The sequence below is a fragment of the Hemitrygon akajei genome, chromosome 2, assembly GCF_048418815.1.
Source record: "Hemitrygon akajei chromosome 2, sHemAka1.3, whole genome shotgun sequence".
NCBI classification, from domain to species: domain Eukaryota; kingdom Metazoa; phylum Chordata; class Chondrichthyes; order Myliobatiformes; family Dasyatidae; genus Hemitrygon; species Hemitrygon akajei.
This window is the reverse complement of record NC_133125.1, coordinates 173,632,644-173,655,771: the sequence shown is the minus strand read 5'-3', so window position 1 is coordinate 173,655,771 and position 23,128 is coordinate 173,632,644. Positions and strand designations below refer to the sequence as shown.

Below are 23,128 nucleotides of genomic sequence, written 5' to 3'. Positions count from 1 at the left end.
ATCTCTTGCGGTTACTTTAACGCAGCATTTTATTAAAGAGGCTATTTTTGATATTTTATTAAAAAAAAGGTGTTTTGCTTTCACAGTGAAAACACTCGTCCCTCCGATCTATAAGGCACTTGGACAGATAGATGGATAGGAAAGGCTGTGGGCCAAACGCTGGCAAACGGGCCTGCGACCGTACTGTGTGACTCCACCAATCCATTAACTGGAGGGGGGGGGGGGGTATTTACACTATCAAGAGCCACTGCACTCACAGGATGGGGTGGCCTGATAGGCTGTTGCTTGTTTCGTGATGTTTGGGGTCCTGGCCCGCAAACACGTGCACAGTGGGCCGACCAGAGTCCTTGCACTCCAGACCCCTACTCTCCAAAGTATTCCAGATTGCGTCTCGGAGCAGAGTGGGCATTAACCACAGGATAGTGCGGACCTTGGGCCACGGGAGGGGGGAGGGGCATCTCTCCGTTTAGCAAGCTCACCCCCAGGAGCCACGTCTAATTCCTTCTGCCCAGGACGTCCCGGGAAGCTCCGAGGCACACCACAGTCAGCTCGCCACTCCCTTGGTGGCCTCGTACCCCGTCAGTATCCAGTCTGTGCGCTGCGCCTCCCAAAGAAGGCTCCCCGCCTGGCGGACCTGGAGGAGGACAAAGCCCCCTAAGAGGGACGCTCGTTCCCGTGGATCAGTAACGGGTGAGCCTTCCGGGGACGGCAGGCCTGCGAGATCTTCCAATCGCGGCGACAGGGGTGAAGCAGAGTGCGAACCCGGCAGGATCACGCACGCATCTCGGCAATACTCGAGCATCCAGTCCCTCATCCCGCCCGTCCCACACACACCAACCAGGACCTTGCTCAGCCGGACCCCGCGTGAAAGCAAGGACGATTAAGTCACCCACCCTCACCCCCATCCCGCTCTCCAGGACGCCGTAACTTGGGCCGGCGTCCATTCACCCTCTCCTCGCCGTGTTGTCGAATCAGCTCAGGGCATTGCACACAGGAAGCAGCACCTCTGAAGTAGCAAGCACGATGGGCGACCTTCGCACCAGATCCCACGCCGGCGGCAGCTGGGCTGGAGCCCAACTCCTGGCCGGTGCCTCTCGTGGCTGAGTGCGGGGTGAGCGAACCCGCATCTCGCCCAGGCAAAGGCTGGGGAATCGACGGCGAACCGCCCAAATCATCCGTGGATCTAGATCTAATCCTCTCCCACCCTCCCTATCGAAGACAGCCATGTCCGACGCAATCCACGGGTCAGTGAGCAAGCTACAGGCCCCTTCCCGCCAATCTCCCTCAGCACCCGAGGGCTCGACCTTCCTCCCGGGTCAAACACACACATCTTAGCAACTGTGCTGAGCACCCCACCCCAAGAGGCAGCCCCCCACTCCACCACAGGTTAGCCACTCAAATCGCCTCTACCTCCCCCCAAGGGCTGGTCCGCCACACCTTTCAATCCCCGCCCCCAAAGAACGTTTCGAGAGATGCACGGGTAGGGAGGGGTGGTTTACACCATCGCAGCAAAACGTGTGTGGAAAAAAAGTGTGTGGTCTCCGTTCCTCTCATTCTTGCCCGAGGCCCGGCCTTCGCCAGATTCAGCGGCGGTCACACACTGGGGTAGGAGCGAGGGGTGTGGGCAGAGGAAGGGCGGGAGTGCGACGACGCTGGATACCGTCCCGAGAATTGGCGCCAGCGCCGGGAACAAATCCGCCACTGACGGGCGAGTGATAAGGTCTGGACTCCCCGCTCACTGGGGAGGGGCCTCAGCGGAGGGCAGCTCAGCTCTGCAGGGAACATCCCCCAACCCCAGGCTACACACAGTACAGACGTGAGGTGATGAAATCCGGCGCCTCGTCCAGGAAGGGTTCCCGGTAAACAACCCGCGCAGTGGGACGGCGCCGGGGAGAGTTACCCGCTGTGCAACCCGCGCTGCGGGACGGCCCGGCGGGAGAGTTATCCCGTATAGAATTCGCTCTGTGGTACGGCGCCGAAGGAAGGGTACTGCAAGGGAAACCGGTTATTCCGAGTCCAACCCAGGAGGTGGGACTGCGTTAAGATAGGGTTAACTCCAATATCCAAATTACATTGTGGGTCGGCACCGAGGGACGGTTACTCTGTCCAACCAGCGCTGTGAGATGGTGTTGAGGGAGCGTTACTCTAAAGTGAATCCACGCCATGGTACAGAATGGAGGGAGGGTCACTCCGTACCCAACACACAGCAAGGAAGCGTGGCTTTGCATCCGAACTGCGGTAGCAGTAGCGCACTCGCCAAACAATGTGTGAGAGAGGATATCCACACCCACTGAACGACAGCCGGCCTCCAACACAGGCTGCAAGTCTCCCCCAGAACCCAACTCACACTACACAGAGAGGGCATCCCTCCGCCTCCTTCCCCGCCCCCACAGAGACCAGCAGCAGGAAGGCACGGTGCTCAGCCACACGGTTGCGTTGCCGCTGCTCGGTGCCCAGCAGCGCCTCCCGCTCCTCTGCCCTCGCCGTGTGTCCCCAGCGCTCCCTCGCAGGTGGGCTCACAGCCACCAGAAGTACAGGACCACCATGAAGATGCAGACGCTCGTGGCCGCCACCTTGGTGAAACGCGACCTGGAGTTCAGTTCCTTCGCGTCGAGCTGGTACTTCTTGGAGAGGCTGGACAGGTTGCTGGCTTTGGTGTTGAGGGCTGAGGGAAAGGGGAGGAGGAAAGGGTTTAGAACAGGGGTAGTGTACAGACCTGCTTCCTCACCACACCACAGGCCAGTCAATGTGCCCAGCTGGCACGGGAGGGGAAAGAGCACCCCAGCGAGGAGAACCTCAGATCGGGTCCTGCAGATCTGGAAGGGGTGCTATCGAGGACACAGTCACAAACCCGGGCAGCAATGGGAGATAGGGCTAAGGATTCAGATAGACACCAGGGACGGGAACTGGGAAGGATCCTAGCACGGGGCAAGTTGGGAGTGGAGTCGATACACAACCGGAAAGAGAGGGAGAGAGACCCCTGGGAATGGAATGTGCACAGGTGGAAATAGTGGGCATTCGGGATCAGGATCCACAGAGAGAGAGTCAGGATCAGGGACAGAACCCCAGGTGTCGACAGGAAACGGGATGAAGGGTATGTTCAAACACAAGGGAATGGGGATAGTGAACCAGGAAGGGATCCCAGCAACAAGCGAGGTGGGAGAGGTGCCCTTCCTTCGGTGGGAAGAGGAGGAGAACAGTTCTCAGGAACATCCAGGATCAGGATACACAAACGGGGGGGGGGGGTCAGAAACCTGACGGGGGACAGAATAAAGGGTGCAGTCAGACACAAGAGAGTGGGAGAGGATTCTGGCACCAAGCCAGTGGGAGTGGAGCCTGTACACAGGTGGGAAGAGAGGTGCCGTGACCTCAGGAGCATCTGGGATTGAGATCGACAGACCAGGAGGAGGGGGTGGGGGAGACCGCCAATGACAGGAGATGGGATGAAGGGTGCAGTTGCATGCAGGAATGGAAACCAGGAACTGGAATGGGTCCCAGAACAGGTGAGGTAGGAATAGAGAGTGCGCATATAGAAAGAGGGGAAGAGTGGATGCCAAATGTGGATGCACAGGGAATCTGAGAGCACTTTGGAAATGGGAGTAAGGAGGTGCTGTGATGAGGAATCCCATGTGAAGCTGAGGAGCCCAATGTACTGGAGAGCAGCAAGCACGGAGAACGTTGCAGGCAGTAGCGGTGTGTTAGGGTTGGGTGTGTGGTGGAAGCTGGGGTCCCAACCCCTCCACAAACCCTACCCCACCACTGAACTCCCACCCAACTGAGAACACCATCCAGTCACATAAGAAATTTGGACAAGTACATAGATGGGAGGGGTATGGTCCAGGTGTGGCTCCGTGGGAGCAGGCGGAATAACAGTTTAGCACAGAATCGATGGGCAGAAGGGCCCATTCCTGTGCTGCAGTGCTTCATGACTTTGCGTCACAGGACACCTCCCCTTTGTCCAGAAGTGGGGACGAACTCACCGGACAGCGCCTCCCCCCGCTGTAGCACTTCCTCAATGTTGGTCACCATGATGCGCTGGACGTCCTGGAGCTCGGTGTTGATGGAGCCCAGTTTCCGGCGAGACCATGAGTCACTGTAGGACTTCTTCAGCTTCTGTATGTAGGTGTCTGTGGGCGGGAGGGGAGGTGGGATCAGAAATGGTTTGTTATTGGCACACGTCCCGAGACACAGTGAAATGCCTGCTGTTCAGACACATCAGATCATTGCACAGAACATGGAGATAGGACAAGGTAAAACAGTAACAGAATAACAGTGCAGGTTGACAGAAACATGCAAGATCATAACAAGGTGGATGGTAAGGTCAAGAGTCCAATTTACACCTGGGGGACTGTTCAATAGATTTATAACAGCAGGGCAGAAGCTGAACTTGAGCCTGTTGGTACACGTTGTGGGGGTTTTGTACCTTCTGCTGAGTGGAAGAGGGAAAAGGGAGAGTGTCTGGTGTCGTGGGGGGTGGGGGGGTGAATTTGGATTGTGCTGACTGCTTCACCAAAGCAGTGAGAAGTGTCGACAGTCCATGAAAGGGAGGTTTCCGTGATGTGCTGAGCTGCATCCACAGCTCTCTGCAGCTCCTTGCGGCCAGTTGCCATATCAACCCAGGATGCATCAAGATCGGGCGCTTTCTATAGTGAATCGGTAAAAATCCCTGGGTGTTGACAGGAATATGGCAAATTTCTTTAGGCTCCACAGGAGAAGAGTTCAGCGGTGAGTGAAGGATTAAACACCTTTGATAATCAGTTGGGATGGGTGGTCCCATGCCACACCCAGACAACCTGCTCAACTTTGCCCTAATGCCCCCCTCCCTCCTCATCCAAGTCCAGGATTGCACAGAGAAAGACACCCTTAAACCCAGGCTCCTCCAGCTCAACCCCCCACCTCCCTCAGGGGTAGTCACCTAGTGTCCTAGCTCACACCTCATCACCCATTCATCCAGACCATCTGCATCGAGCATTGTATTCCACTTGATCCTTCTCCCACCTTTCCTCTGCCAAATTCATCCGCGTACCTCTCTGCTCCCGCCTCCTGCTCCTGCAGATGACACCGCCCATCCCAGCCCCTCCCTGCTCCGGCCGGCCCCCATTCTCCAGCTGGAGACCGGAGGTTTCCCCTGGGACTGTCCATGTGGAGAGCCTCAAGGGCTGCTCTCCCACCCTGCCAGGGAGAGAGACCCTCAGCATCCCATCCACCATAGTGGGCACCTCCTGGAGGTCACCCCCAACCCTACTTGTGTGACCCTTCAGGTTAAATCCACACTTGCCCAGATTGGAGGAGGAAAAATACCCCAGCCACCAGAGAGCAAAAATACCCTGGGCATAACAAAGAGGGTGCATACACCCCCTCCTCTGGGCAGCGGAGGTTAAAGTTCAATGAATGGGCACAGCAAGAAAGGCAGCTCCAGAGGACCCGGACTCCTGCACTCTCTGGTCGTAGAGTTTTCATATTCACCCTGCGACCATGTAGGTTTCCCAAGGTGCTCCAATTTCCTTCCTCAGAGACATGCAGGTGGGTGGGTTAATTGCCCCTAGTACGTGGGTGAGGGGCAATATCAGGAAGAAAGAAAGAGTTAATGGTGGTCACCAAGCTACGCAGTGACAGAAATGCTGCCGCGCACATAGCCTTCGTCACCACGCAGTTAGAATTCCCTTTTATGTTAAGTACCACACGTTCAGGTGGTGTTAAAAACATCCTGCTCAGAGCAAAGGTTGGGCCGTGCAGCTATATATAGATATATATTAAAAAAATTAGAGAGCATAGATGAGGATGTGGGGAGCATAAATGGGATTAGTAGAAATGGGGGCTTGTTGGTCAGCACAGAATCAGTGGGCTGAAAGGCCAGTTTCCCTGCTATCTCTCATCTTCTCCAACCTACCCCACCCCCCCATGCCCCAACAAGCTTCTACTCAGATCATAAACGACGGCCTCAAACCCTATCTGTGAACTACCCGCCCCGTTCATCATCGTTCTTATACAGACAGGCCCCATCCAGAGCAGCCCACTGCAAACAGGCCAGATAGGCTTCTGCCCCGTTCATCATCGTTCTTATACAGACAGGCCCCATCCAGAGCAGCCCACTGCAAACAGGCCAGATAGGCTTCTGCCCCATTCATCATCGTTCTTATACAGACAGGCCCCATCCAGAGCAGCCCACTGCAAACAGGCCAGATAGGCTTCTGCCCCATTCATCATCGTTCTTATACAGACAGGCCCCATCCAGAGCAGCCCACTGCAAACAGGCCAGATAGGCTTCTGCCCCGTTCATCATCGTTCTTATACAGACAGGCCCCATCCAGAGCAGCCCACTGCAAACAGGCCAGATAGGCTTCTGCCCCGTTCATCATCGTTCTTATACAGACAGGCCCCATCCAGAGCAGCCCACTGCAAACAGGCCAGATAGGCTTCTGCCCCGTTCATCATCGTTCTTATACAGACAGGCCCCATCCAGAGCAGCCCACTGCAAACAGGCCAGATAGGCTTCTGCCCCGTTCATCATCGTTCTTATACAGACAGGCCCCATCCAGAGCAGCCCACTGCAAACAGGCCAGATAGGCTTCTGCCCCGTTCATCATCGTTCTTATACAGACAGGCCCCATCCAGAGCAGCCCACTGCAAACAGGCCAGATAGGCTTCTGCCCCGTTCATCATCGTTCTTATACAGACAGGCCCCATCCAGAGCAGCCCACTGCAAACAGGCCAGATAGGCTTCTGCCCCGTTCATCATCGTTCTTATACAGACAGGCCCCATCCAGAGCAGCCCACTGCAAACAGGCCAGATAGGCTTCTGCCCCGTTCATCATCGTTCTTATACAGACAGGCCCCATCCAGAGCAGCCCACTGCAAACAGGCCAGATAGGCTTCTGCCCCGTTCATCATCGTTCTAATACAGACAGGCCCCATCCAGAGCAGCCCACTGCAAACAGGCCAGATAGGCTTCTGCCCCATTCATCATCGTTCTTATACAGACAGGCCCCATCCAGAGCAGCCCACTGCAAACAGGCCAGATAGGCTTCTGCCCCATTCATCATCGTTCTTATACAGACAGGCCCCATCCAGAGCAGCCCACTGCAAACAGGCCAGATAGGCTTCTGCCCCATTCATCATCGTTCTAATACAGACAGGCCCCATCCAGAGCAGCCCACTGCAAACAGGCCAAATAGGCTTCTGCTCCAGCAAGTGCCTCCCACCCCCATTCCATCTCCAAATGTTTATGGGATCTTCCTGCATCCAGGTCTCCCAAGTGGCTCCCTGGATGTGGAGAGCGGGGAACGGAGGGAACATTTAGGGTGGAACAAAAGCACCGATGTCTAATTAACTGGGGGCCCAGGGGCTAATTAAGGGACCAACGATGGCAGCTGAGCCATCTCCCTGGAGACACCGTCTCCCTGGTAACCTCTTTCCCTGTTTTCCTGCCTTTGTCCCCAGAGGCCCCACCCCACAGATCCAGCCGCTAGCTGCCTCGCACAGAGAGATGGAGGGAGACTCCAGGCCGAATCCCTCATATTCCCTCCAGCTCCGTGACCGACGCAGGGAACTCACTGCTCGCAACGGCCAAGGGAGGGGATACCGTACCACTGGGATGTTCAACCCCCACAGGCAGCACATGCTGCCCTTCCCCATCTTGGTTATGCAACAGGGGTCGGGAAAGCGAGGAAGGGGTAAAACACAGAAAGGGTGTGGTAAATTGCGAGCTCAGTAAATAGGAGTGAACTTGTGGGACCCTTCTTGAAACTTACAGAATATTGAAAGGCTGCGATAGAGTGGATGGGCGAGGATGTTTACAAATAGTAGGAGAGTCTAAAACCAGAGGGCATCGCCCAGAATAGAAGGACATCCCTTTAGAATAGAGATGAGGTGAATCTGTGTACATTGCCACAGATGGCTGTGTAGGCCAAGTCATTGTGTATATTTAAAGTGGAGTTTTATAGGTACCAGATTAGTAAAGGCGTCAAAGATTATGAGGAGTAAGCAGAAATGGGTTGAGAGAGAAAATATGACAAGATGACAGAGTACATGCGATGGGCTGAATGGCCTGATTCTGGATTCCAATGCCTTATAGTCTTTTGCACTAACAAGTGACCGCTCCAGACTATGTGCAGGCCAGTGAGAGCATCCGCCACAGACAGGCCAGTCTAGACCAGCCTGCCACAGATATGCCCCGACTCTACTGGCCCTTCCTGCAACCCCACCACCACCCCGAAGGGCCCCTCGGGTGTCGGTCTCACCGAACTCAATGAAGACATAGGGCCGGGAGACAGTGGCCACCTTCTTAATGTACAGCTCGCTGAACTCTGCCTGCAGGTCCTCCAGGAACGTGTAGGCCATCTTCTTGGAGTAGTTGCCCTCGCACAGCACCAGGTAGCAGACACCACGGTCAATGAGGTAACTGTCGGCACACAGCAAGATTCCATTAATGCCGGGCTCCCACAAGCAAGCAAGCTGAAGCAACAGGTGGGGGGAGAAAACGAGAGTTTGGACTGGGACCAGTCACAGTCTATTAGAGAAGACCCCACCCCCAGATGTCGAAGTCCCACAGGGAGGAAGGGGCCTGCCAGAAGACATGAACAATTGGTAGTTCACCATGTGGGCTGGTGGGAAGGGGTTAAACTGGGTGAAATGAAGCAGTGGGATCGGCAAGGGGAGAGGAAGGCAGCTGGACCATGAATGCCCAGGTGACCAGCAACCACCTCCTCCTCTACACCTCTCACAGTGGGAAGAGACCTTCCCACCCTCTAGTCTGCCCTTCCCATCCACTCCTGGCTCTGACACCCTTCACGTCCCCACCCTATCCCTCTCAGCAGCCATGGAGACCATCCTGGGATATAGGAGTTAAGAGCGGTTGAGGGTGGGGAAGAGGATCGAGGTCCACTGTAACCACAGCAGCCAGTGTCAACACTGGATTCCAGTAAGGAGACAGCCTGACAAAACCTTCCCCTCCTACCCAGTGCCTCCATTTTGACTCTGCCCCCCTCTCCTAAATCTGTGTACTGCATTCACCCCTCCCAACACCTCCTCCTCTTAGCCCATCCCCACACAGGACCAGCTGGGCCCTGCCCTGCAACAGCCTCAGCAAAGTGGGGGGGGGGGGGGTCTGAAACAAGCATTCAGAACGCTCCTCCCCTCCCACACAGACCCCGCACTTACTGGAACATGAGGGAGCCGGTCTCGAGGGAGCAGCGCGTCGGAGAATGTTCGGTCAGCTTCCGGAACAGCTGCTTGGCCTGGTTTTGATATTCCTGCAGATTCCGCCCAGACTGCAATAAAAAACATGGCCTCAGAAATCCTGCCCCAAGGGAACTCGGCGTCCCATCACACTCCACTGGAGCAGGCGCTGCAGAGCTTAAACATGGAGAGAAGACCTCCATATTATATACCGGATTGTCCCAGACAGGCACAGCTAGATTAAACAAGAGGGGAGCTGCCCCATCACCGTCCTGTTACACACTCCTGGATACCAGCGCTGGCTGATTGGCAATAGGCAAAGGGTGGAAACAAAGGGAGCCTTTTCTGGTTGGCTGTCGGTGACTAGTGGCGTTCTGCAGGTGTTGGAACCGCTTCTTTTTACATTGTATGTCAATGATTTGGATAATGGTATTGATGGCTTTGTAGCCAAGTTTGCGGAAGATTTGAAGAGGGTCAGGTAGTTTTGAGGAAGAAGGGAGGCTGCAGAAGGACATAGACAGATTAGGAGAACGGGCAAAGAAACAGCAGATGAAAATCAGTGTTGGGAAGTGTATGGTGACGCACTTTGATAGCAGGAATAAAGGCGTAGCCTGTTTTTCTAAACAGGGAGAAAATTCAAAAATACAAGGTGCAAAGTGAATTGGGAGTCTTCTGCAAGATTCCCTAAAGGTTAATTTGCAGGCTGAGTCTGTGGTGAGGAAGGCAAATGCAATGTTAGCGTTCATTTCAAAAGGTCTAGAATGTTGTAATGCTGAGGCTTTGGTGGGGCCTCATTTGGAGTAGTGAGAGCAGTTTTGGGCACCTCATCTAAGAGAGGATGTGCTGACATTGGAGAGGGTTCAAAGGAGGTTCACAAAAATGATTCCAGGGATGAAAAGCTTGTCATATGAAGAGCATTTGATGGCTCTGGGTCTGTACTCAGTGGAATTTAGAGGAATGGGGGGGGGGGGGGGGAATGGATCTCATTGAAACAAATCAAATGTTGAAGGCCTGGATAGAGTGAATGTGGAGAGGATGCTTCTTATGGTGGGGGAGATTAGGACCAGAGGGCACAGCCTCAGACTACGGGGATGTCCATTTATAACAGAGATGAGGAGGAATTTCGTTAGCCAGAGGTTGGTGAATCTGTGGAATTCATTGGCATAGCCAGCTGCAGAGGCCAGGTTATTTGGTGCATTTCAGGTAGAGGCTTATAGATACGTGATGTCAGGATGTGAAAGGCAGGGGAATAGGATTGAGAAGTGTATTGATCAGCCATGATCAAATGGCAGAGTTGACTCAATGGGTTGAATGGCCTAAATCTGCTCCAATGTTTTATGGTCTTATAAGGCAGTGGGGGTTAAACACTGTGTGAGGCTCCCTGAGCAATACCTCATCACACACTCCCAGGACAGGAACACACATACAGAGGGAAGATCCTGCCACACTATCTCAGAGTCTTGTGGAAGGCACAACAGGAGTTAAACACAGGCAAAGCTTCCTGCAATTCCATTCCACACACTTCTGGGACAGGCATAGAAAGGCTCAGACACGGGGCAAATCTCCCTCACTCTCACAGGAGTGACAGTCCACTCACTCTCTGGAGGCTTTCCAGGACCAGTGAACGGGGTACTTCCTGCCAAGTGAGAACTCTATTCAAATCTAAAATTGCTTTGAGCATTGTGAATTTGTAAATTAATCTCATCATTTTTATAAAGAAACCAGTTGGCCCTTCCCCACTGAACCACAAATGAACCTCCTGTTTATTGCCTGGAAACCTGTAATTTGCATGAAATCCTCATGAACAATTCACTCGAAATTTGTAAATGTTTGACAAATGGCAGTGTTAAGTTACGGAACAATACCATGCTCCCAAAACAGTTACAGGGATATTCTGTCCTCATACATTTTTAAATCTTCTTGCACACATTTTGAAATGAAGATCCCCCTCTACACAGTCCTGTCTCATTATTCCTGAAGCAAAGATAAGACAGGTTAGACACAATAAACCTCCCAATCTCCTGTGATGCATTCACAATGCCCAGGCAGAACAGTACCGAGGAAGATATAGAGCGAAGCCCCTGCCACACAAGTCCATTACTCTCTCTGGGGTGGGGGGAGCAGGAATGCTGTATTGTGCAGGCATTACCATTGCTGGGTAATTATCACCACACTATCTCACCTTGTGCACCATGTACTAGGCTGTTACTGCAGGTCACATAATTCCAGCTCAGATCTTTGTTCCTCTGTTTGCTGCATGGTTAATATTTTATCATGTTGTTCAGGTAGAAGGAATGAAAAAAAAAAGTTGTTTACTGTCTTTCTAGTCAGACACACCATCCAGTTGGTCCCTGTCGTCCAGGCTGGCACCCCTGGTGAAAGGGGGCATAGTGAGACTGTCAGGAGGTCCTTTGCCCATGGTTGAACCCGAGTGCAAAAGCAAGGGGAGGAATGGGTATCTGTGGAGTGCGGAAGAGGACAAACTATTGCCCGATCCATTAGAACATCAGAGAGAAATGAGGGCGCTGCGTCTTTGGAAGAGAAATCCTGGGGAAAACAGATACAGGGGCTTTAGTCTATGGAGGCCACTCAGCCCCTCCAAACTAGTCTGTTATCCAATAGCATCAAGGCTGATCTGACTACAACCTCAACTCCGCAAACCCATTTACACTTATTATCATCATCTCCCCAGTAATATTTCACCACTTTCTCCCTTACAGCCCCCCTCCCAGTCATTATCATGAATTTTGTTTTATGGCAGCAGTACAATGCAAAACATGCAACAATTAATATAAATTACAATAAATAGTGTGAGAGAAATAGTGAGGTCGTGTTCACGGACCTGTCACAAATCTGATAGCAGACGGGTAAAAGCTGGTGCTAAAATATTGAATGTGTCCCCTCTACCTCCACCATCTCTGCCCTAAAAATATTCAAACTCTGCTTCAATCACCCTTCCAGGATGAGAGATCAATTTATCCCCCCTCAGAGAAAACAATTCAAGTCAATCAAGTCACTTTTTATTGTCATTTTGCTGGTACAGTACATAGTAAAAACGAGACAACATTTTTCAGGACCATGGTGCTCCATGAAACAGTACAAAAACTAGACTGAACCACGTAAAAACAACACCAAAAAAAATTACACTAGACTACAGACCTACCCAGGACTGCATAAAGTGCACAAAACAGTGCAGGCATTACAATAAATAATAAACAAGACAATAGGCACAGTAGAGGGCAGTAAGTTGGTGTCAGTCCAGGCTCTGGGTATTGAGGAGTCTGATAGCTTGGGGGAAGAAACTGTTACATAGTCTGGTCGTGAGAGCCTGAATGCTTCGGAGCCTTTTCCCAGACGGCAGGAGGGAGAAGAGTTTGTATGAGGGGTGCATGGGGTCCTTCATAATGCTGTTTGCTTTGCAGATGCAGCGTGTAGGGTAAATGTCTGTAATAGCGGGAAGAGAGACCCTGATGATCTTCTCAGCTGACCTCACTATCTGCTGCAGGATCTTGTGATCCGAGATGGTGCAATTTCTGAACCAGGCAGTGATGCAGCTGCTCAGGATGCTCTCAATACAACCCCTGTAGAATGTGATGAGGATGGGGGTGGGAGATGGACTTTCCTCAGCCTTCGCAGAAAGTAGAAACAGTGCTGGGCTTTCTTTGCTATGGAGCTGATGTTGAGGGACCAGGTGAGATTCTCCGTCAGGTGAACACCAAGAAATCTGGTGCTCTTAATGATCTCTACCGAGGAGCCATCGATGTTCAGCTGGGAGTGGTCGCTCCGTGCCCTCCTGAAGTTAGCAACCATCTCTTTTGTTTTGTTCACATATTCAGAGACAGGTTGTTGGCTCTGCACCAGTCTGTTAGCTGCTGCACCTCCTCTCTGTAAGCTGACTCGTCATTCTTGCTGATGAGACCCACTACAGTCGTGTCATCAGTGAACTTGATGATGTGGTTCGAGCTGTGTGTTGCAGCACAGTCGTGGGTCAGCAGAGTGAACAGCAGTGGACTGAGCACACAACCCTGGGGGGCCCCGTGCTCAGTGTGATGGTGTTGGAGATGCTGCTCCCGATCCGGACTGACTGAGGTTTCCCAGTCAGGAAGTCTAGGATCCAGTTGCAGAGGGAGATGTTCAGACCCAGAAGGCTCAGCTTTCCGATCAGCTTCTGAGGGATGATTGTGTTGAATGCTGAACTGAAGTCTATGAACAGCATCCGAACGTATGTGTCTTTTTTGTCCAGGTGGGTTAGGGCCAGGTGGAGGGTGGTGGCAATGGCGTCATCTGTTGAGCGGTTGGGACGGTACGCAAACTGCAGGAGGTCCAGTGAGGGGGGCAGCAGGGTCTTGATATGCCTCATGATGAGCCTCTCGAAACACTTCATGATGATGGATGTGAGTGCAACGGGACGGTAGTCATTGAGGCAGGACACTGAAGCCTTCTTCAGCACGGGGACGATGGTGGCGGCCTTGAAGCACGTTGGAACAGTGGCGCTGCTCAGGGAGATGTTGAAGATGTCAGTGAGAACATCTGCTAGCTGGTCTGCACATCCTCTGAGCACTCTACCAGGAATATTGTCTGGCCCAGCAGCCTTCTGTGGGTTGACCCTGCACAGGGTTCTTCTCACGTCGGCCACGGTAAGACACAGCACCTGTTTGGAGGAGGGGTGGACTTCCTCACCACCATGTCATTTTCCGCCTCAAAACGAGCGTAGAAGTTGTTCAGCGCATCTGGGAGGGAGGCATCATCAGCACAGGCAGGTGATATTGTCCTGTAGTTGGTGATGTCCTGGATGCCCTTCCACATGCACCATGTGTCGCCACTGTTCTGGAAATGGCTGTGGATTCGCTGGGCATGTGCAGGCTTTGCCTCTCTGATGGCCCGGGACAGTTTGGCCCTTGCTGTTGTAAGAGGAGACTACTTTTTAAAACAGTAACCCATTCTAGATTCTCCCACAAGAAACAACATCATCCCCACCATCACCCTGCTGTGATCTTTCCAGTTCTTAACCATTCCAATCTAGACCCAAGTGCACCATCAAATCCTTATGGACATAAGCTTCCTTTTGCAACCTTCCTACTAGGATAACCCGCCCATTCCTCATCTTCCTCATTGGTAGACCATAGTCAGTGTGGATCCATAGTAACTTCTCCTAAGTGGCAATGCAGATGTGTCTCAAGGAATTGTGCTTAGCCCACTGCTATACTCTCATGACTCTTAGTTTTAAGAAGGTGCGTACGGCACCAAAGACTAGCAAATTTCTACAGATGTATGGTGGAGAGCACAGGACTGTCTGCACAGGTTTGAATGAGGCTGCAGAAAGTTGTACACTCAGGCACCACACTCCCCACCAAAGACACTTTCAAAAGGCAGTATCCATCATTAAGGACCCCCAGTGTCCGGAACATGTCCATTTCTCATTGCTCATGGAGGTGGTACAGGAGCCTGAAGACCTACAATCAAAATTCTAGGGACAGCTTTTTTCCCCTCTGCCATCAGATTTCTGAATGGACCATGAACCTATGAAGATGACCTTACTAGTCCATTTCTTACTGTACTATTTCTTGTTATATTGCAAGTTGTAGTCCTTTTTATGTCCCTGCACTGTACGGCTTCCACAAAACAACTTTCATTGCACATCTGTGATAATGAACCTGATTCTGATATTAGCATATTAATGTCCTTCCTTAAATAAGGAGACCAGTACAGTACACAACGCCCTTTATGTGGTCCCACCAACTGCAGCTGAAGTACAACCTGCCTACGCCAGCATGCAATTCCTCTAGCGATTACCACTAACATCCGGAGGGCTCTGCAGTGGGAGGTCTCCAAGGTCCTTACGGCCAAAGGGTTAACTTTGAATTCTGGTCTCGGTTGTAACTCGGGAACCGCAGCAGCTGGTGTGCACAGCAAGATCCCAGAGGCAGCAATTGGGATGTGGGTTGGCTGTGTCTTTGGAGCAACCTGAAAGCTCTGATGAGGAGTTAGCGATGTCTTGTCTATGGAATGTTGTGCTGAATCGAAGAGGATGTTTACGAGGATGACACCAGGAATAAAAGGGTTAACATACGAGGAGCATTTGACAACTACTGTCTATTTATAAATAAAGTTTATTTTGATTAATTAACAAAAAAATTGATTTTTCTAGGCCTGTACACACTAGAGTTTAGAAGAATGGGGAGGGGCATCTCATTGAACTCCACTGAATATTGACGGTGACAGGATGTTTCCAATAGTTGGAGAGGCAAGGACAGAGGGCATAGACTCAGAATAGGATAATCCTTTAGAACAGAGATGAGGAGGAATTTCTCTAGCCATAGGGTGGCAAATCTGTGGAGTTCATTGCCACAGACTGCTGTGGAGGCCAAGTCATCGCGTAGATTTAAAGCGGAGATTGATAGGTTCTTGACTATAATGGTTTCAGGGGAAAAGGCAAGAGATGGAAAATAAATCAGCTATGATTAAGCGGCAGAGCAGACTCCATGGGCAGACAGAATGGCCTAATTCTGCTCCTCGGTTTTATGGACATGAACCATTAACATTGTGTCTCTCACCATGGAATCTGCCTGACCTGCTGAGTGTTTCCAGCAGTTTTTTTGTTTTCAATGTTGATTGAGAAGTGAATACAGTCCAGGACGAAGCACTGTTCTGAGATTAGTACTACACACTTAATCACTTATCATAACAGAAGGGCCATTCTGCCCATCAGGTCCATCCCAGCCTCCAAGGGAGCAATCCCATTCCTCTAATTCTGTATACCCCTGAAACATTCCATCCCACACAGTGCCAGCAACATGGGGGGGGGTGGAATTTAACGGCCAATTAACCCACCAATCTGCATATGCAGCATCTGGTGACCGTGTGATCTCCTTCTCAGAGGTCATCATCTGAATGTCTTTCAAGAGGGTAAATACTCACAAGGTAACAGGATCAGATGTTGTACCTGGCAGGACGCCGAAAATCTGTGCCAGCCAACCGGGAGGTGTGCTCAAAGACATTTTCAATCTCTCCTTGCTACAGTCAGAAGTTCCCACCTTCTCCAAAAGGACAACAATCATACTACTACCCAAGAAGAGCAGGGTGAGCTGACTTAATGACCATCATCCAGTAGCACTCACATCTACGGTGATGATGTGCTTTGAGAGGTTGGTTGTGGCTAGAATCAATCCCTTCTTGAGTACGGACCTGGAGCCGCTGCAATTTGCCTATCACCACAATAGGTCCACAGCAGATGCAATCTCATTGGCCCTTTACGTGGCCTTGCATCAAATTAAATGCTACTAATTTAATGTAACATTTTCTAACGCTACTTCATTTATTTGGGCCTCTCTCTCACAGTTTCGGCTTTAGCATAAACTGATAAAAAACAATCATAGCGCAACCTCTGATTGGCAATTGCAATCCCCCTGCCTTTAAGCCATAATTCATGCTGTTCCTGTCTGATGAAAATAAGGTGGCAGATGAGAGATTTTTTGCACTTAAAACCCATCAATTCATTAAAAGGTCAGGATTCATCAAAAGACAAGTTCTTAGACATCAAGACCAATATATTAAGACGAGATTCTGCAGATGCTGGAAATCCAGGGTAACACTAACACTAACGCACACTATGCTGGAGGAACTCAGCAGGTCGGAAGGGTCCTGATAAAGGGTCTCAGCCTGAGACATCTTTATTCATTTCCATAGATACTGCCAGTCCTGCTGAATTCTTCCAGCATTTTCCAATCATCTTTTCAAGATTTCATTTTAAAATCTATTTCTTTCCCAGTGATGATTGCTGCCGTCTTTGACATCAGGACTGTGACCCTGAATACACTGGTTATGAACTCCGCTTGAATTACACTTAACACTCTGAGTCAGGCACAAAGCTGATACCTTACCCAACCCCCCACCCCATTATATCTGAATTTAAATATTCTGACCTGATGATTTGCAACATTTTAATTGACTCTGTATAGCAGAATCTAAAGGACAACAGCGTACCTTAAGTTTTGAATAAATTTTAGATAACTCACTCTCTCTATATATCCGTGCCAGACAGCCCTGCTGCAAGTTATCCAAACATTTGAAAGTTTTTGATGAGAGCAGGCCATTTGGCCCGACATAGTTTCCTATTCACAACGTGTGTTGAAATAACTATCGCGTTTAGATTTGAAAGTCTCCAAGGTACACTCTCAATTACACAACTAGGTAGCTTGCTCCATGTGTTGACAATTCACTGTGTAAAGACATGCTTCTTGATGCGAGTCTGAAATCTCCCTTTAACCAATCTCCACCTATAGCCCCATGTCCTTGTTGATTGATTAATTTTGAAGTACCAGCTGGCAGCTACCTTACGTATACCCTTAATGATTTTGAACACTTCTATCACATCTCCTCATGTGCATAATATCATGTATATTAGCTCAGTTTGTCTCCGTCCACTGATAGACACATTTCTACTGGACACGTCTCAAGTACAGCCTACGATACACAGCTTTTGTGGCTCCAACCACCCCCCACAACTGCCCTTATTAACATACCAACCAGCGGACCTCCACATCCCCATAAAACCAGATCTCGCCCTATCTCAGGTACTTCCTTTCTCCTAACCATCCCCCTCTCCACTGTCCCTGCAAATTAAGAGCAACTTGTCTTCGACCCCAACCCAGTTCTTCAACCCGAATTATTAATCCTGTTTCTCTCCCTGCAGACGCTTTCTACAGATTCTCCCATTTTGTTTTAGTCTCAGGAACTTTTCTCCCCTCACCTTGTACCTTTGCTTTGTGGAACTGGGACTCAGCTGCTCTTCGGCCAGCCTCACTGACTCAGCAAGGGTGAGTCCGCTCAGTGACCCAACTCCACTCAGCTCCACTAACCCACCCCAATCGCTGAGGCTCAGCTTAGGGCAGGGGAAATGGGGGGAGAAAGGAGGAGATGAAGTACATGGAAATGTCCACCCAAGAGATAGTGTAGCATGGTAGTGTAGCGGTTAGTACAACACTGTTATAGTGGCAGCAACCCAGTTCAATTCTGCCACTGTGTAAGAGCCTGTATGTTCTCCCCGTTTCCCTACACGTTCCAAAAAGACACCCAGGTTAGTAAGTTGATGGGTCGCATGCATGCCATTGGACTGGAAGAGCCTGTTACTGTGCTGTATCTCTAAATTCCAATGCCTGCAGCCTATCGCAGATAAAAGCACAAACCACTGGGCTGAGGAACAGTTTCTACCCTACTGTAATAAGACCATTGAATTATTTGCCTACGACGATAAGACGGACTCGACCTCACAATCTACTTCATTATGATTTTACACATTATTGTTTACCAGCACTTTCTCTGTTATACCTAATTCTACAGTACCTCATTATTTTATCCTGTTCCATCTCAATGCACACTGCAAAGATTTGTTCTGTATGAACAGTACACAAGATAAGCTTGTCCACTCTTTTACTGTACCTTGGTGCACGTGACAAAAATAAATTGATTCCAATTCTAAAACCATCCTGCTGATCGCAGGAATGTGGTGCTCCTGGCCCATGTGACATGGCACTAGTGGTGCGGGGTGTCTATAATTTGGATGGTGCAATATAGACAATAGGTGCAGAAGTAGACCATTCGGCCCTTCGAGCCTGCACCGCCATTCTGAGATCATGGCTAATCATCTACTATCAATACCCGGTTCCTAACTTGTCCCCATATCCCTTGATTCCCCTATCCATAAGATACCTATCTAGCTCCTTCTTGAAAGCATCCAGAGAATTGGCCTCCACTGCCTTCCGAGGCAGTGCATTCCAGACCCCCACAACTCTCTGGGAGAAGAAGTTTTTCCTTAACTCTGTCCTAAATGACCTACCCCTTATTCTCAAATCATGCCCTCTGGTACTGGACTCTCCCAGCATCTGGAACATATTTCCTGCCTCTATCTTGTCCAATCCCTTAATAATTTTATATGTTGCAATCAGATCCCCTCTCAATCTCCTTAATTCCAGCGTGTACAAGCCCAGTCTCTCTAACCTCTCTGCATAAGACAGTCCAGACATCCCAGGAATTAACCTGGTGAATCTACGCTGCACTTCCTCTATAGCCAGGATGTCCTTCCTTAACCCTGGAGACCAAACTGTACACAATACTCCAGGTGTGGTCTCACCAGGGCCCTGTACAAATGCAAAAGGATTTCCTTGCTCTTGTACTCAATTCCCTTTGTAATAAAGGCTAACATTCCATTAGCCTTCTTCACTGCCTGCTGCACTTGCTCATTCACCTTCAATGACTGATGAACAAGTACTCCAAGATCGCTTTGTATTTCTCCCTTACCTAACTCTACACCATTCAGATAATAATCTGCCTTCCTGTTCTTACTCCCAAAGTGGATAACCTCACACTTATTCACATTAAACGTCATCTGCCAAGTATCTGCCCACTCACTCAGCCTATCCAAGTCACCCTGAATTCTCCTAACATCCTCATCACATATCACACTGCCACCCAGCTTAGTATCATCAGCAAACTTGCTGATGTTATTCTCAATGCCTTCATCTAAGTCGTTGATGTAAATCAAAAACAGCTGTGGTCCCAATACCGAGCCCTGTGGCACCCCACTAGTCACCACCTGCCATTCCGAGAAACACCCATTCACCGTTACCCTTTGCTTTCTATCTGCCAACTAGTTTTCTATCCATGTCAAAATCTTCCCCCCAATGCCATGAGCTCTGATTTTACCCACCAATCTCCTATGTGGGACCTTATCAAATGCCTTCTGAAAATCGAGGTACACTACATCCACTGGATCTCCCCTGTCTAACTTCCTGGTTACATCCTCGAAAAACTCCAATAGATTAGTCAAGCATGATTTGCCCTTGGCAAATCCATGCTGGCTCGGCCCAATCCTATCACTGCTATCTAGATATGCCACTATTTCATCTTTAATAATGGACTCTAGCATCTTCCCAACTACTGATGTCAGGCTGACAGGTCGATAGTTCTCTGTTTTCTCCCTCCCTCCTTTCTTAAAAAGTGGGATAACATTAGCCATTCTCCAATCCTCAGGAACTGATCCTGAATCTAAGGAACATTGGAAAATGATTACCAATGCATCCGCAATTACCAGAGCCACCTCCTTTAGTACTCTAGGATGCAGACCATCTGGACCTGGGGATCTGTCAGCCTCAGTCCCATCAGTCTACTCATCACAGTTTCCTTCCTAATGTCAATTTGTTTCATTTCCTCTGCTACCCTATGTCCTTGGCCCATCCATACATCTGGGAGATTGCTGGTGTCTTCCCTAGTGAAGACAGATCTAAAGTACTCATTAAATTCTTATAGGAAGTGCCTGTGTGATGCAAGACCATAAGATATAGGAGATAATTGGGCCATTTGACCCATTGAGTCTGCCCAGCCGATTGTTGTGTTTTTTTTTTAAATCCCTCTCAATTCCATTCTCCTGCCTTCTCCCAGTAACCTTTGACACCCTAACTAATCAAGAACTTAATCAATCTCTTCTTTAAATGCAGCTAATGATGTGGTTTCCATAGACATCCATGGCAATAAATTCCTCAGTTTTACCACCCTCTACCCGAAGAAAATCCTCCTCATCTGCCCTAAAGGGATGTTCTTGTATTCTGACGCTGTGCCTCTGGTCCTAGACTCTCTCATTATTTGAAACATCCGTCCCATGTCCACTCTATCTAGGCCTTTCAATACTGGGGAATTTTCAATGAGATCCCATAGAACTATTTATAAAGTTAACAGCAATCACTTGGGGCAAGTGAGGGGCAATTACTGACGAGGGGGATGGTAAACCATGTACACTGACCACAGCAGCAGTTCTATGACCAGCCCTTGGCATCCAACTTCCCCCACCACTAGCGCCGTGTCGCATGGGCCAGGCACACCACATCACTTCAGAGGTGTAGTGCCCTGTACAGAGTGATGCATCTCCATACACGCTGACTGGACAGAAGGGAATTGATAACAACGCTGATGAGTTTCAGATGAGACAAAGGAAAGAATGCTTCAGTGGAGTACAAAAACTGCCTTGGGGGTAATCTAATGGCCTTTCTCTATGCAGTATATACTAGTTATGATTTACCATTAATACTTCTACTTAGGATCCCATCCATTTAGGCCAGGAGCTCTTCTCACTGCTGCCGTTTGTTCAGAGGTACATGAACCTTAGGTTCCACACAGCCAGGATGAGGAATAGTTATTATCCTTCAACTATCACAACTCCAAACTGATTCCACAGCCTACTGATTTACCTTCAAGGACTCTACATCTCACGTTCTCAGGATTTTTTTTAAAAATTTGCGCAACTTGTCTTCTTTTACACATTGATTGTTTGTCTGTATTTATACATAGATTTTCATAATTTCTATTGTAGATCTTTATTTTCCTGCAATTGCCTGCAAGAAATAAATCTTAATTTCATTCAGAGTTTGAGGAGATTTGGTTTGCCAACTAAAACACTTGAAAACTCCTACAGATGTACTGTGGAGAGCATTCTGACTGGCTGCATCACCATCTGGTATGGTAGGGGTGGTCCATGAATACTATCTCACTACTTTTCTTCCTCCTATATTTTTGCACTACCCATTTTAATTTAACTATTTAATGGACATTTATAAATAGTTTTGTGCCTATCAGTATATACACACACACTTATAGTAATTCAATTTTTTCATTATATATATATTTATCATGCATTTTATTGTAGTGCTACCATAAAATTAATAAATTTCAAAACATATGAGGTGATATTAAACCTGATTCTGAAGTAGTGTTTAGTGACTTTGATAATAAATTTACTTTGACTTTGAAATTTTTTTTGCTGGAAATGAATAATCAGACAAATCTGTTGCACAAGTGTTGTACTTGTGGCCACCTTTTACAATATGGCCCATTCCTTTCGGTGGGTGGGAGCTCACTCTCCAAAGCTGGAGTGTGAGGCGATACTTTCTCCCCTACCCTACCAGTCATAATTTGGTTGCCAAGCAGAGTCAAAGCGCCGAATGGTTCAATTCTGCTTCCATTTCGGCCGATCTGACGGTAACGTCAAATTGACCTTCCAGCCGCGCACACCGAGGACCGGTCTCTGCTCCCACTGGCCTCCCGCGGAGGTGGGGGGGGGGGGGGGCAAAGGCACACCACCCTCCAAGAGGATACGTTCACATCTCGGCCATCAGAGGGAGCAGAGAGAGAGAGGCAGGAGTGCGGTGGGACACAGAGATTTGCCCCCTAATAGGTTAGGCACAAGGTGACAAGTGGTGGATGGGACAGGCACCATAGAAGTGTAACTCTCTACAGTTCAAGTACCGGGTGGGGTGGGGTGGGGAAGAACCTAGCCAAAGGCTCTCGAGGCTGCAAGGGAGGGTGGGGTGGGGGGGAAGAACCTAGCCAAAGGCTCTCGGGGCTGCAAGGGAGGGTGCCGAGGAATCAGTTCTGGCTATTAACCCCTTCGGCGCTGGAGATTACAGAGGCTTGCAGAGGGATGCCACTGTAGCTAGATTCGTCCCTCGTGCAACAGAAACTCCTCCCATCTTATACTACACCCCCCCCCCCCCACTCTCTGCTGTTTTACAGACTGCCCTCTCTCGGTGTGCCGCAGACCCCACTTTCCCTTTCTCCTAATGCAGCAGACCACCCCAGCACTCCCTCTCCCTTCTTGTAACGAACCCGGAGTTTCCTGAGGTTTCCTAACCCCTACGTGTGCATGCAACGCGATACCTGTCCCTTTGCCCCCTGTCCGACGGTACACGCAGCCATGGGGAGAAGAGGAGGGGAAGTTGGAAGGGGGTGTCCCGTCTGCCGCCTTACCTGCTCATTCTCCTGCATCGAGGCGGCCAGGGGCAGCCCATCGGCCACCCGGGCGATCATGGTCATCAGGATCATGTTTGCGGAGAAGCCAGCGAGCCCGGGACTCCGGAGTGAGTGACGTGGCTCTGCCCGTGTCAGCGCCGCGTCAGCTCTACCG

The 23,128-nt window shown here is 49.9% G+C and overlaps 1 protein-coding gene across 1 annotated transcript; it reads right to left on the bottom strand.

Annotated features, from left to right (window-relative positions):
• Positions 1-11: 11 nt before the first annotated feature.
• Positions 12-23,128, bottom strand: LOC140718671 (vesicle-trafficking protein SEC22b-like). Its single transcript, XM_073032704.1, has 5 exons — positions 22,972-23,128; positions 9,160-9,269; positions 8,241-8,401; positions 3,981-4,127; positions 12-2,665 (listed from the first exon to the last, which is right to left on the bottom strand). Exons 1-5 carry the CDS (start codon positions 23,044-23,046, stop codon positions 2,517-2,519), a joined length of 642 nt encoding a protein of 213 aa, XP_072888805.1. The 5' UTR covers positions 23,047-23,128; the 3' UTR covers positions 12-2,516.

What these genes read in the sequence shown, in the direction of transcription:
- LOC140718671 (XM_073032704.1), bottom strand. Translation starts at nt 23,046, where the DNA reads ATGATCCTGATGACCATGATCGCCCGGGTGGCCGATGGGCTGCCCCTG. An exon ending in ACCGGCTCCCTCATGTTCCA is followed by an intron (nt 8,402 to 9,159) that starts GTAAGTGCGGGG and finishes GTGTGCCGACAG; the next exon opens with TTACCTCATTGACCGTGGTG. An exon ending in CTATGTCTTCATTGAGTTCG is followed by an intron (nt 4,128 to 8,240) that starts GTGAGACCGACA and finishes TCCCGCCCACAG; the next exon opens with ACACCTACATACAGAAGCTG.